The sequence below is a fragment of the Euprymna scolopes genome, chromosome 9, assembly GCF_053919585.1.
Source record: "Euprymna scolopes isolate OS-2025 chromosome 9, ASM5391958v1, whole genome shotgun sequence".
In the NCBI taxonomy this organism is placed as follows: Eukaryota; Metazoa; Mollusca; class Cephalopoda; order Sepiida; family Sepiolidae; genus Euprymna; species Euprymna scolopes.
The window spans coordinates 147,229,388-147,244,271 of NC_136490.1; the positions used below are offsets into that span (position 1 = coordinate 147,229,388).

At 32.4% G+C, this 14,884-nt stretch overlaps 1 protein-coding gene across 3 annotated transcripts in view; it reads left to right on the top strand.

Annotated features, from left to right (window-relative positions):
- Positions 1–14,884, top strand: part of LOC145284895 (integrator complex subunit 3-like) — a 165,089-nt gene that overhangs the window by 66,713 nt on the left and 83,492 nt on the right. For all 3 annotated transcript variants that reach the window (XM_080133968.1, XM_080133969.1, XM_080133970.1), the window contains 6 exons: positions 1,491–1,570; positions 4,462–4,553; positions 6,531–6,622; positions 8,856–8,984; positions 9,701–9,830; positions 14,232–14,289. In XM_080133968.1, coding sequence (XP_079990094.1) covers positions 1,491–1,570; positions 4,462–4,553; positions 6,531–6,622; positions 8,856–8,984; positions 9,701–9,830; positions 14,232–14,289 — 581 coding nt within the window. The remainder of the gene's footprint in view (positions 1–1,490; positions 1,571–4,461; positions 4,554–6,530; positions 6,623–8,855; positions 8,985–9,700; positions 9,831–14,231; positions 14,290–14,884) is intronic.

Here is a 14,884-nt window from a genome sequence, read left to right on the forward strand (position 1 = left end):
CAAGAACATAAGTCATTTATGAAACTTCTGTCTGACTACATAAGGATGAGCCAAAATCTTATCTGGACTTTTCTTAATATTGTATGAAGTATTTCCAAAGTTATGCCATGGAAATGTTAATAACTTACAAAACTTTTTATCTGAACAAATTAATTTTTTGCAAAGTGGTTATTTTTATCAAAGAGCATTCAGGTCCATAAATATAATTTGAAAAAAATTAAAAGTTGAAATTTCGTAAAAATTTTGATCATAACTGAATTTTCCAGGGTCAAGGGCAAATTTTAAGGTCATATATGATGTAAAACTTCATTGGTTACAATATCGGTAAAATAAAAAGTTTCTACAATACACAGAAGTGAGTTTATCACCAAAAGTGTGACTTGAACCTTTTCTGTGACAATGATATTTGAACTAGGTATCCCAAAATTAAATTGGTTCTAAGTTCGGCGACAGTTGGTCAAGTGAGGTACATGTTCGGCTATAAAAAAACAAACTTTAAAAAGGACATAATCTTCTTTGTGGAGGTAAAAAAAAATATTTTTTGGATAGGGAGGCACCACAGACTATCTCCTCAAAATGATGATAAAATAGACATCTTTTTGATGCATAGTTTTTAATGTAAAGCAGTTAATTTTTATCATCCAGCTTTTAAAGCTGACCACACTTGTTCAAGGGTGGATATTAAAATGACTCCACTATATCAGTGTACTTATTGTATTCCACTGAAATTATATTTATCTATACCTACCAGTGAATGGAGACCTCTCCTTTTTTATCAAAAATTTTACTATTAGTAATTTTGTTTTTTCTAAATACTTTGATACTATGGGTGGTCTTATTTTTTTATATATTTTATATTTAATACTAACTTCCTACATTGTACTTGTTATGTATATATGTATAAACTGAAATGCTTCTTTTGTAATGATGTACACTTTTTTAATGGTGTTGTTACATTTTAATGGACCCAACACGTTGTAGACTTTGTCACAAGGAAACAGAAGAAAGTAAAAAAACTCTTCTCACTTTTTTTTAGCAAACCTTTATATCTGGTATTTCCAACAACGCATATTTTTTCTAAGTATTTAAACAGTTCATTTCTCCTTCTCTGGCCGCGTGCGACTTTTTGTCTCTACTGTGACGTTACCTATGCATCTTGAACACGTGCTTCTTTCATCACATCTCCAACACCTTTCTCCGAATATCTGCTTTGCTGAACACTACATTTCTCCGAACAGTGTCCTTTTATCTCTGCTGTGACATCACTTTGCACAGCTGGCTTGGTCATTTTCATATCTTTATGCAGCTGCTGCCAGCACTTTTACCTATGTGGGCACAACGTTAGTGTTACAGTGTGAATTACTATTTAAGAAATAATATATCTTATTGTTAATTCTTTTTTAATTTTTCCTTTTTGAAAGAATACACATTCTAATAAATAGATTTCTTTGAATTCTTTGTTCATTGTGAATAATTTAAAATTTTTTCAGAGCCGGCCATTTTAGTAATGCACCATTCCATGCGGCAACATCCAGCCATCACTGCTACACTCTTAGATTTCATGTGCAGGGTAATGTACTTTTTTCTTTACTACAATTTACTGCAAATTTTAAATTAATCTGTTATATAAATAGTAGTGGTCTGTGTATATGTATGTATGTATGTATGTATGTATGTATGTCCTGCTAAAACTATGAAACAAACATCAACAAAGTTGGTATCTTCTTGATAGGTGTTACTCCAGATGAATAGTATCTAAAATTAAAAAAAAAAAAAAAAAATTCATTCTTTGTTACTAAACTGGCACAGATTTTGTCCAGGGGATCTGTTTTCCAACCATTAACTAAAGCAAAGTAATTCTGATTTTTCATGGAGTTAATTCCATTCCTTGAGTTGTCTGTGTGTGTGTGTGTGTTCAAAGGGAAGAATGAGCTGGGTGGAGAGGAAAGAGGAAAATAGGGAAGGAGGAAAGAGAGATAAGTTTTATTAGAAATATATTATGCTTTTTCCCCTGACCAACACTAGATAGCTCTGCTAGTATTTAATGAAATTTGAATCAGTTTACACAAAGTGTCTAAAATAGATGTAAAGACTTGGTCTATTTAAATCTTCTATGGGTGAATCTGATGATTCATCTTCTAAAGTTGTTTGTTCGGCTGCCATAGTTATTTATTACATTTAATTAAACAATTTGGAGATGATTTTATATAAATCAGTTTGCTCTTTATTAACTTTCTGCCTGGCTACAATTAGAGAAAAAGACAGATAATTTCAGCCTTCTCTGGTTTTAAGATCTTATTTATTAGTTCACACAGATTTGCTTCTAATTCGCTACTGTTTAAAAACTCACTCTTACTAATGGATTTTTATTTATTGTAACAGTTTAAAAATAGTCTCTTTTTTAATATGAGAATAATTTTCAGCTTTACATGATTTTATGGAAATTGCTTCAGACAAGGCATTAAGCCAGTTAATGTAAAGAGCTAACAAGAACAAAAGATATCACAAGGCAGGAGATGCCTGTTGACCGTAGTCTTGAAAAGTTTAAAAGTAGGAGTAAAACAGTAGAAAGAATTCCACAAGCCTATAGTTCTTGGAATAGGAAGTTCTACATTAGGAAGCCGTATTACAATGAGGTATGTAAACAGCGAATTGATGGTGACCACAAGGCTAATGATTCAAACAGACTGAAACAAAGCAGGGAACAGATGAGACATTTCTAAAGAACACCTGCCATAATGTTTTCTATAAATACTAAGACTAGCACGTCTGTGAAAGAAGTTGCAGAGAAGAAGACAGGATGGGGCTGATTAAATTGCAGATATGTTTCTGCAATAAACCGGATGCCATTTTTAAGCTGCCACTAATAAAATGTTATTTACATCTTATTTGATTTGGAAATAATTCATTTTTAAAATGCTTAAAATCTTAATATTTGGCACTCAGCAACATCAGATATTTCTCAATTATTTTTTTGCATTTTATATTTTCTGCACAGATCATAACATACCTACAAATGATGATACAGGCTTCTTATTATACAGATAGACATGTTTGTTTTGCCAATTTTTAATACATAGGTATCTAACACTTCTAGGTATTTGTATTACAGAACCGTTTTCTACATACTTTTTCATAGTTGCTTTTTATTCAGTTGTATTATGTAACACTATTGGTGTGATATTGGTTAGTAAGTATTGATTAGTAAGTTCAATACACATAATGCAATTAAGATTTATTTAGGTCACACTAAATAAGCTGAGCTATTCAAAATGCTTTTTTTTTTATATACCTCTAGTGCTACGAGATCAGGCTGTTTGGAGACACGGACTTCCTGACCTAAAATGCTTCAAACATTGATGTTATTATTTTTTCCCCTTTTCCTTTGCAATACTCAATCAAGTTTTGCAAAGCCAAAAACAATTTTCCTCTACAAAACAAGCAAATCCTATGAATTAAATGTTTGAAGATATAAAGAACTTGAAGCATAAAAAAGTTTTCTAAAATTATTAGAATCAGAAATGTAACACTTTGTGCTCACAGAATCACTTTCTCTGAAATGGAGAAAAAGAGTTTTTAATAAATAAATATATATAAGCTTTTTAGTAGAAATTAAGTATATGTTTATTTAATTTAAATGATTTATTTATTAATTAATAAAGCCCATGCTTATTCATTTTATTTAAATTATTATATTTAATTTAATAAAGCATGTTTATTTAAGTTAAATAATTTAATAAAGTATGTTTATTTTAAGCTTAATTTATGGTTAACTAGCAGATGTACCTGGCGTTGCCTGGTATTAAATGTAAGGTTAAATTTCTTTAAAAAAAAAATCTAAAGTAAAAACAAAACAAAAAAAAAATGAAAAGAAACTGAGACATGTGCATGTGTAAGCAGTTTATTTCTTGTGAGTAAAAAAAATACTCAAGCTGAGATTGAAACCAAAATCTAAAGACAGCGAGTTAAGTATGATAACCATTAGACCAGCTTGCCACAAACATTAGAATGTGCTTTCAAATCTCGGGAAACAGTTGACAAATAAAAATCCAATGACTCTCAAACCACAATTTTTCAATTTTGACCTCTTAGCAGCCCTTTTTTTCTGGATAAAAACCGATTAAAAATTTTTTCCACATGTCTGAATACCCAATGTACCAAATTTCAAGTCTTTAAATCAAAAATTCATTGAGTATATAGGTTGAAAATTGTCCTTGTATATATATTCTCACTTTTATATATATACAGATTTTATTTATTTAATAAAGTATATGTTCATTAAATTTAAATTTTATTAATTTAATTATTTATTTACTTTATTAATTTAATAAAGCACTTATTTGATTTATTTAATAAAAGCATATGTTTGTTGAAAAATTAATTATTTTCCTGTTTGTTTGAAATGATTAAAAACAAATCTACTTCCTATGATGAAACAATTCGAATTTTCTTCCATTTCAGATTATGCCAAATTTTTGTCCATTTCTGTCAGTGCAAGTACGGCAGGGAATCTACACATCTCTTCGATGTATACTTGAGAAACGAGTACTCCAGTAAGTGATTTGATGCATTGATTCAATTGTTTTGTAATTTGTAACTAGTGATGATACGATTCTAATATTTTTCCCCCGATTCCTATATGATTCTCTTAATTCCCAATTTCGATTCTTGTAAAATCTCTAAATATTTAGTTGTTTTTATTTTTTTAATTTTAAGATTACTGTAAAAACCCATGTAATATGTGCATATATTTTCGCAAACATAAAAATACAATTATGTATGGGGTGGGGTAAAATATAGATTTTAGTTTTACTGATAGTTTAAAATCAATAAATATTTATCAGCAAAATGAAGATAAGTTTTAAAAAATAACCAAAAGAATCGTTTTTTGGACACTGATTCTGATTAATTATCCGACAAAAACAAACTAAAATTAAGATACAATGACACAAACAATAACCAAGACAGATTTTATGAAAAGTATTTGTTCTTGGATATAAGTGTAAAAGTACTCTGACAGTTTATGTAATGAATACCAACTCTGATTATTGATTTGACTAAGTTGACTTTAAAACCAGTTGGATCTGTTACATTTCCTTACATTGTAATGCTACGAGGTGCCTGCAATAAGTTTCCATATGTTTTTTGTCTAGGCACTTCTATTGATAGTATACACATGAAACTCTAGTCCCCTTCAAAGTAATCTCCTCCGGTTGCAATGAACTTGTTGTACCACTCCAACAATTTCTGGAAGGCCCCATGGAAGTCCTCGTATGTGAGTGTGTCAGTGACCCTTGTCACAGCCTCTAATCTCCTCAATTGTCTCATAATGACAGCCTCTAAGGTTTTCCTTGAGTTTAGGGAATAACTAAAAGTCACAGGGAGTAAGGTCTGGACTATGGAGAGGGTGAGGTGAGGGTCTTGATGCCCATCTTGATCAAATAGTCTGTGATAAGGATGGAGTTGTGGACTGGTGCATTGTCCTGGTGGAAATGGGAAATGCTGCTGATCTGATTTGAAGAGTGCTAGCCTCTTCCGACGGAATCTCTTCCTGAATGCTCTTAAATATAGTATTCCTTGTTGACTGCCTGTCAGCTCGACCATTTCCCTACTGTCATGACGTCTTCCTTTTTGATCTCTGAGCACTCTTGGGACAAAGTTTTCTCGCAAATAATTGTATGTACAGTTCCCACACTGACATCAAACTGTGCACTTATTGTCTCTATATACACACGACAGTCCTTATCCATGAAATTCTGCATTTGGCCAATCAACTGTTCTGACTTCCTTACGCCTCTCACACTTCTTATCATCCCTCACAGACTTCTTGCCTTTCTTGAATCTCTTATGCCACTGATGCTCGATTCAAACAGGATGGTCCAAAAGCAGTCTAAAGCATTCCATACTCTTTCTGTGGCATTTTTTCCAAGTTTAAAACAGAATTTTATTGGATATCGTTCTTCTAAAGTATCCATGTCCAGATTACATTCAAATTTACCAGCTATGACGATCAGGTTTTAGTAGGGTGTATTCCAATTCCTGCTGTGGCTGTTGATTTGAACCTGAAATCATAAAAATTGGTCAGTCATCTCCTATTCCTACTGAATTTTCAGTACTCTATGACAATTTTAAATGCTGTACAAAAAAGTCTGGAAACTTATTGAAGGCTAAAATGTGAAATAACATCTAAGATGAGAACTGTTTCTGAATTCATACTACTGTTCTCATCTTGATTGGTTGGTTGGTTGTTTTTGTTTCACAGCATATCAACCCTTTTCAGGTTATTTAATGCCGAATCCAGTGATTTTGAAGAACAATTTTTTAATAGAGTATATTTGTTTTTTTAAAGTCGGTTTCTATTTAACCCATAGTTGGGACCCTAACAGGTACTACCAGTCTGGGTCAGAGTGGAAATAATACTCATGATGAGAACAGCAGTACGAATAATTCACAGTTCTGAAACATGATAATATGGTGTATGTTTTTATTTTTAATTGATCCTGCTAATGAATGTTTCTTTTCATTTTCAGGTCGTTATCTCCTGTCTTTGATAATCCCAAGTTAGATAAAGAATTACGGGCCTTGATCAGGGAAAGTTTTACTGAATTTTGTTCGCCTGATAGTAAGCATATTGTGTATCATGAATTTGCCTCTTTTTAATTTTGTTATTAATCAAAATGAATAATCTATTTTTTCTTTTGTTTTGTTCTTGTTGTATGCTTTGAGTGTCCGTGTGAAATAAATGATAAATGATATCAGGAAATGTTGATTACATGAATTATGCACGATCGAAGAAATATATATAGTTTAGGAAAATTAAAATTAATAAATTAAAATAATTCATGAAGTGGTAAGACTTATATAATAAAAAAAATAAAATTATTTCATATCTAGGAGATGTTTCAATTCTGCAGTTAAACATAATTTCCTGAACACTATTTGTATATTTTAAATCATGATTAATGTTTTTGAATTCTTCAAATTGTATCACAACAATGGGTATGAGATAACATATGTAAATAGTTGTGTGTTTTTTGCAGCCGTTTTGAACAGTCTACCAATCGAATCTTCAATCCATGGCAAAGAGGTCATAACTATGGTTATCGCTAACAAAATGTTGTCTCTCTTTTTTTTTGTTAGGATTTATCTAACGGTTATAAACATTGAATTTTCTGCATGATACAGTATGAATAATAAAAATATTCACACACATATATTTTAAATATAAATGGTGAAACTACACTATAATAGCGAAATTCAAAATTTTTAACATTGAATTTCAAGGCCAACCAATGGTCTTTATTTATGTTACAGTAATCAATATATCCAAAAATTATGAAAAACGATAAGGTAGATAAAAATTATTAAAGAAAACATTTTTTGACGAAAATTAGTAAAAATAAAATGTTTGGCTAAAAATCGCCAAAGAGTTCCAAAGGGAGGTAAATAGCATATAACTATATCCAATTTTTAATAAGTTTTGCATGAATCACAAATGAGTTACTTGTCTTGTTTTTAGCATAACTGAGTTACTTCCCTTGTTATTATATCACATGTTCCCAAAGAAATATAGCTCGGGTTTTTTACAATGAAGATCCAAAAACTTCTGTTCTTATTTAAATAATGCAATAATATTTAAGTACTCCTTAAATGCCAATTGAGTAGATATTGCTTTTTGTTGAAAATGTCACAAAAAGTCAATAGATACTATTGTTTTTTTTTTTTAATTGATTTTTTCGTTTTCTGAATTTTGATGGCATAGTATAGTTGCACGACATAAATTTTTATAACACAGTTTTTTCAATAGTTCAATAGTGTAGGTTGATAGCTATAACTGTTTTTATATTATATAAACCACTTTGAATGTAGAGAATGAAATCTTACAAATTCACAAAAAAATTTTCATTTTCCGTTCAACCTTATTGAGAAGGATAAAAACTTCTATAATAATACAAATTACAAAATGAATTCGGAATGCGACATAATTTCCCTGTGGAAGGTTGCTATTTTTATTTATTTACATGAGCACTGAGGATGGCCTTACTAAGAAAAGATAAATACATAATATATTGTGAACCTTTATAAATATCTTGGTGGTAGGCCAAAACAGTTGTATGCTCTGAATGGAAAATAAAGAATATTTGGTGAATTTGTAAAAATTTGTTCCCCGCATTCATTCATATAATGGTATATATATATTTATATATATAGTCATCTACATACAGTAGTTTCGCTGTATCACAGCTCATCAGTGCGGCTAGACAGGCAACTACCTCAAGCCAGGATCGAAACCCGGCTACTTGTACAAAAGTCAAGGCTTCTAACCATTACGCTGAATGGCTGCTGCTGTGCGGTTTGTGAATTAACAATGTTTTGACATCGTCCAAAATACCTAAGCTAAACTAACTTCAGCAAATTCAATTAGATATAATTGAATTTGCTGAAGTTAGTTCTTATGACTTTGATAAAACTGCAGATTCCACTGCATGCTCTTGTCGGACTACACTCTGGCCCCCACTTACATCGCTTTATGCACATTACCAAAATTAATCTGTAAACCAAGTTTCAATTCTCGCTGAAAAAGTTACCAATGTACATAAACACAAATGTTGACACACAAACGCAAATGCTTATTTAAGACACGCCCACACTTTATATCTATTATTTAATTTATTACAAAAAATCTAAGAATACATTTGACATTACATAATCTATGAAAATGTTGACAGGCCATAAAATCAACCAAGAAATGTGTAGGTGATTGTTATCCCTCTTTTCCCATCTTTTCTTTCTTTATTAGACTTTGATGGTTTATCCTTACAATTTTCAATCAAGTATTTTTTTCTTTTGTTTAGTTGTAAAAGAGGAAGCTTCTACGAATAAAGATCTTCCATCAGATGTGGGTGAGGCTGGTAATCACGTGGGGGAAACGAGTAGTTTGTCTGATGGCGTCTTCAGTGATGAAGAGGATGACATCCCATTAGGTAACATAACTCTTATAACCTCTCTTTTTTTTTTCATCTTTTCCTTTTTTCTTTTCTTTCTCTTCCTTATGTCATTTCCTTTTTCTTCCTTCTTTTTATACATTTCCTTTTCTCTATTTTTTCATTTATTTTTTCTCTTTTCTTTTCAAAATATTTTAATACCAACTTTCTTCAACAATATCCTTACATCATCCTAAAAAAAAACAAAAGCATTTTTAATGAATTTTGAAAAAAACTGAATTTTTTTATCAAATTAAGTTTTTTTTGAGATAAACATTTTTAAATAGCTAATAAAAGCAGGTTTGCTTGAATAAATAGTATCCCAAAAATATCTTCCCTCAGTAAACTGCTGGTGTTACCAGCTGAGGCTGTGTGAAGATACCGGCTTCTTGACCTAAAATGCATTAAACATTGATGTCATTGTTTTTTTCCCTTTTAATTTGCTAAACCCAATCATGTTCTACAAAAACAATTTTCCTTCACAAAACAACCAAATCAAACACCATGAATAAATATTGAAGATATATAGAACTTGAAGCATAAACATTAAAATTGCAGTGAACTTCAATATGAAGAAATATTTACGGTGACCATAAAAACTCTTTTCTAAATAAGATGTTCTCTTTGCTAAATCATTTTTTTGCAAAGTTACACTTCGGTCTTAGATTTTCAATTCTAGAAGTAATGCTTTATTTTTGTTTGCTTGTTTCTTGTAGGAAAATTAGTTGAACCGAACTTAAAGCGATTAAAAACTAATTCTGGCTTTCAACAAATTGATATCACTGAACACATCCAGCAACTCCAAAAAGAGTTGCGGGACTTGACTCTTGAGTTACAAAACGAAAGGTAATTTTCTTCTTTTTTCTTGTTGAAACTATTTAGATTGAACGTTTTAAAAGTAAACTGTTAAATTTGATATTTAATTCATAAATGATGAAATCAGCATAACTTAAGTGACATGAATAAGTGTTTTGAGGATTTATTTTAAAGAAAAGTTATAAGTTCGAACACTCACCTATGATGCAAATTAACCGACAAATGCAGGGATAGGAGGATCAAAAGTAACCATCAGTTTTCAGTGCAGATGCATGTTGGAATTTTTGCCAGCGCCTCTTTAGCTGGGTTGTGTGGACTGTCATTGTTCAGAATATGGTGCAAACTAGCAAAACTGCCTTAACCCGACCAGTTAATAATTAAAGAGAGTAAAAATAAATAAGTAAATAAAACTATTCAAACCTGATTGTATCCTTTAGAAATCTACTATTTGCCCATGCATGATATATTGTCTCCACATCTGGGTCGACGCATCAGCCCCACGAGTCTCCATTGGACAGGGTTCTAAAAAAAAGTCTCCAATCTAGTGGGTCCCATATTGTCAAACAAGCTCCAACCTTTGAATGTCACATCCTTATGCTTGTTTTGCAAGTACATTAACGGAATATGCCCCAACATACTAGTAAAACTAGAACCCTGTTGACATAAATACCCCAGATTAACCCGATAAGCAACAAACTACCACACCTTCACTGCATGATCCTTAATTCACAGTAGCCCCTTATGTCTCTGGCAATGTATCTTGAATATGAGTAAAAAAGAAAAAAATTAAAAACATGTAAATTAAACTAACTGAAAGTTAAAATGAAACATCTCTAATATAAATGTCACCTGTTTAAATGTATGTATATATGTCTGCCTAAAACTTTTGACTGAGGTGACGGATTTTCACAAGGTCAATATTGTTTTGAAGCTCAGTCTTATTGATCAAACGACTAATATAAAAAAATTGGCTAAAAACATTAATTCCTTCACCCTCAACTGGGCACTTTTCTACAGGGAGGGGTCACTTTTTTCGCCGATATTTTCGAAAGTCATCCCCTCTTTTTGATTGACTGGCCTTAATTTAAATCTGCGTCACTTCCAGTTTGGTGATGGGTGCAACAGCAAAGACGTCATTTTTTTTTTCCTCTTTTGTGGTACGGGTTCAAGCCTGCCTGCCTGCCTACTACCACCTTTTTTTTTTTTTTTAAACACACACCTCCAAACACCCAGGCAACTGAGATAAACTTTAAATTTAATGAAGTGAAACTTGTTACTTCTCATCCAATATTAATTTAGGATGGTCTCTGTAGGGAAATAGCTGTCTTACAGTATCATAGTGGAATAGACGTAAGTAGTCATTGAAAAATTTGAACCTCAAGCACAATCATATTACACTTGCTTCCTCCTGTTTAAAAATTGAATAAAAGAATATCAGCTGAATATCTGTTACTATAATAAAGATGAGTTAATGTTTGTTTCCTGTAAAGCTTTTTCCGATATATTTTAATCATACAAAATATATGCTAAAGTATTCCTCAGTTTTGGAATCTGGTCATGTTTGAAAAAACTTTTGTTTTAATTAGCCAGAATTTGGAATTAATGCACCAAGTTAATCATCTCTAATTAATTTTAGGTACTTGTACAGTTTAATCAAGACATTAAAAAATGAAAATATCGGAAAAAGGTTATCTATAAATATAAAAGTGAAAATGTATGTGTGTATGTATGTTCGCTTTTTCTCTATGTCTACAAAAGGCTTTTTTCAGAGAAGCGATCAGTCGGTTCACAACTTCTTAAAACTTTTTATATCACATGTAAATCGTAATATCTCAGAGTTAACAACAGAGCTCGCCTGTCTATTTAATTTGCTCGACTTTGGGAAGATAAATATTCAACATTTGTTGCTCGCCGCATGTGGATTAGTCTTTTTCCTATAATAACAGCGACACTAATTCTGGCGGTATTTTCCGTCTATCGCCGGAAATGTCCAAAAGCAATCAGCTTTGATCAATGTGGAAATATTTTTCATATATCAAACAATTGCTATTCAATTTGGACAAGGGGAGCTGTTTCTCCCTACCCCCAACATCTTGGGGAAAAAAAAAAAAAAAAGCGTTCCACACTAAATGATACCCCGCAGTCAAGAGTTGACCTCATTAAGTCATTAAAACGTGCACCTGCCAAATCCAAGTAATTAAATAAATTCAAACGTGTTTCCGTTAGCATCTCGCAGTGGCACAATGGTTAAAACCGTCGCACTCTTTTTTTTCACACTTTAATTTACAACTTTGCCTCAAGGGTTCGGGTTCGGGTTCGATCCTCATACTTACCTACCAAAACATTTTTTTTTTAAATTTTAACCCCTCCCCCCCTGGAGTTTTCTCCAAACACCAGGGCAATGCCGAGTACCCCTCGCTATCTATATATATATAAAAGCGAAAATGTATGTATGTGTGTATGTATGTACGCTTTTCCCCAATGTCCACAAAAGGCTTCTTTCAGAGAAGGGCTTGCTCGCTTCACAACTTCTTAAAACTTTTTATATCATCTATAAATTGTAATATCTCAGAGTTACTCACGGAGCTCGCCTGTCTATTTAATTTTATTGACTTTCAAACATTAATTATTCCACATTTCCCACATCGGCACGCGTTACATTCGGTTTTCGGTATAAAAAAAAGCGAAACTTGACTCTAATCACAGGCCGAAAGCCAGTTTGTTCAATGTCGACTTCGTCATATACGACTGAGCTTTCATTTCGCTCCTCCTAATAAATAGGGAGCGGGTTTTTAAAAACAAACAAACCGATTTATTCAAACTCTCCCGCACAAAATCGTAACTGCTGAATGCCTATCGCCGTCACGTCAATCAAAAACGCGCACCAGTTTGTTTTTTTAACACTTTACTATTTTACAACTGCGCATTGTCAACGCTTCGGGTTTTTTTCACATACCCCGAAAAACACCCGGGCAACGCCGGGTACCCCTCTCTAGTCTATATATATATAAAAGCGAAAATGTATGTATGTGTGTATGTCTGCTAAAAACTTTTGACAGACAACAAAAATTCACAAATTTGGTATCATATTGAAGCTCCATCCTTCGCTCGAAAAATATCGAAAAATTGGCCAAAAACGTTCATTTTTTCACCCCGAAATCGATAATTTTCTACAGGGAAGGGGTCAACAAAAACGGTCCTCTCGTGATGACGACCGGTTCTATGCATGCCCCAGATGACGTCATGACCTGATTTACTTTAAATAGTTGAAAAACTGACTAAATTTCATGTACGTCGCGTTAGCTCAGTTGATTAGCGCGTTGGTTCATTATCTAAACGTTTTGGGTTCAAATCGTGATGTGAGATGTCTTTTTTTTTTTTGATTTTTTAAATTTAAATATTGAACCGGTGTTATTTAAGCCATTTTTCACGTAACGATCGTTTTTCTGTTTTTAATTTTACTTCGCTTATCCACCCCCGACCACACACCCAAAAACACCCTGGTACCCACCGATTTTTAAAAAATTTTAATATCGAAACAGGCTTATTTAAGCCATTTTTCACATGTTCGTTTTTCTGTTTTCATCGTTCGTTTGCCTTACGTTAGTTTTTTTTGTGTTTTTTTTTAATGTTTTGATTAACCCCCCCTTTCCCCCCCCTCCCCGCTTAAGTTTTAACGTTTCTTTTTTCACTTCGCTTATAACAAACAAACCTGGTAGTCGTCGTCATCGTAACGCTCAACGACTTCGTGCGCACACCTGTCAATTTGGTTCTTACTTAAATAAATTCAAACATCTTTCAGTAACTCATTCTGGCTGGCCAATTTTATTTTCAAACTTCGCCTCAGGGCTTCGGGTTTGATCCTACTCCCCCCCCCCTCCCCGGTTTCTTTTTTATTTAACACCACACACACCTCCAAACACACGGGCAACGCCAGGTACCCCCGCTAGTACTGTATATATCTGTTTTGAACTGAAGATCTCCGAAAAAAAATTTCACTTAATTTGATCAAGTAGTTTTTTTTTACAGTGGAAAAACACGTTTTTATGACAGCACGTTGAAGGCAGTCATTTTGGATTTTTTTTCTTAATTTTTATTTGGAGTTTAGAAACGCCACGGGGAGATAACTCTAGTTAAAGCGCCGACACTCCCTCCCCATCTCTAATACTAGCTTTTCTTCCTAAAAATCGAACCTTTTGCTCGGTATCATAACAAATTGTTTTTTTCGCTGTAAAACAAAAACTACTTGATGAAATTAAGTGAAATTTCCATCAGTGCACATTTCATTAAAGTACTTGTAGAACAGACACAGGTATGCAACATTTCATCAGTTCGTTACTTGGCTTGCTCCACTAAAGTTTGAAAAAGCACTTTATTAAATGCGCAAATGAAATGTTTACTTTTAAATCAAAATTTCTTTTTAAATTCCAGTGATCAAGAAGTGCAGTGTGAAATAATGGATAAAATTGTTCAGCATATCCTCAGAGATGTAAGTATTTAAAAAAAAATTTTATAGTTGGAAGTAAACCCCTTTAGTAAACCCTTTATTGGCATAAGCCTTTACCATATAAAGGCTTATTTAGGTGAGATGAAATTAATATATGTATATGCATATCATCTGAAGAGTTTCTACATTACAGCTAGGTATGTAGTAATAGAACTGTCATTTTGTCATAGAGAGAAAAGTTTGCATATATATCTTATGGCAATGAATAACAGGTTAACTAACTTCTACATTTGTTGTGTCCTGTTCTTTTCATATCATATATAATCTTACTCCTTTTGGGCACTGAGAGTTTTTTTTTTTTTTTTTAATTTTAATTGGTACATTTTAAAGTGTACTGTTATCCACGGACCAACACACATTGTGTGCGTTTTCAGTTGTAAAGGAGACCAAGACAAAGAAAAGGAAATAACTCCAACTCACCTGTTCTTTGTAGTAACAGCATTTATTTCCTCATTGGTACAGCCATGACGTCACCCACATGATCTAGAACGTTTCTCAAAAGATCTCAAATGTTATCTTGTCCCCCTCGTGATCATTCTTTTTCTCTTTCTTTATAATCCTTTTTTTTACTACCGGT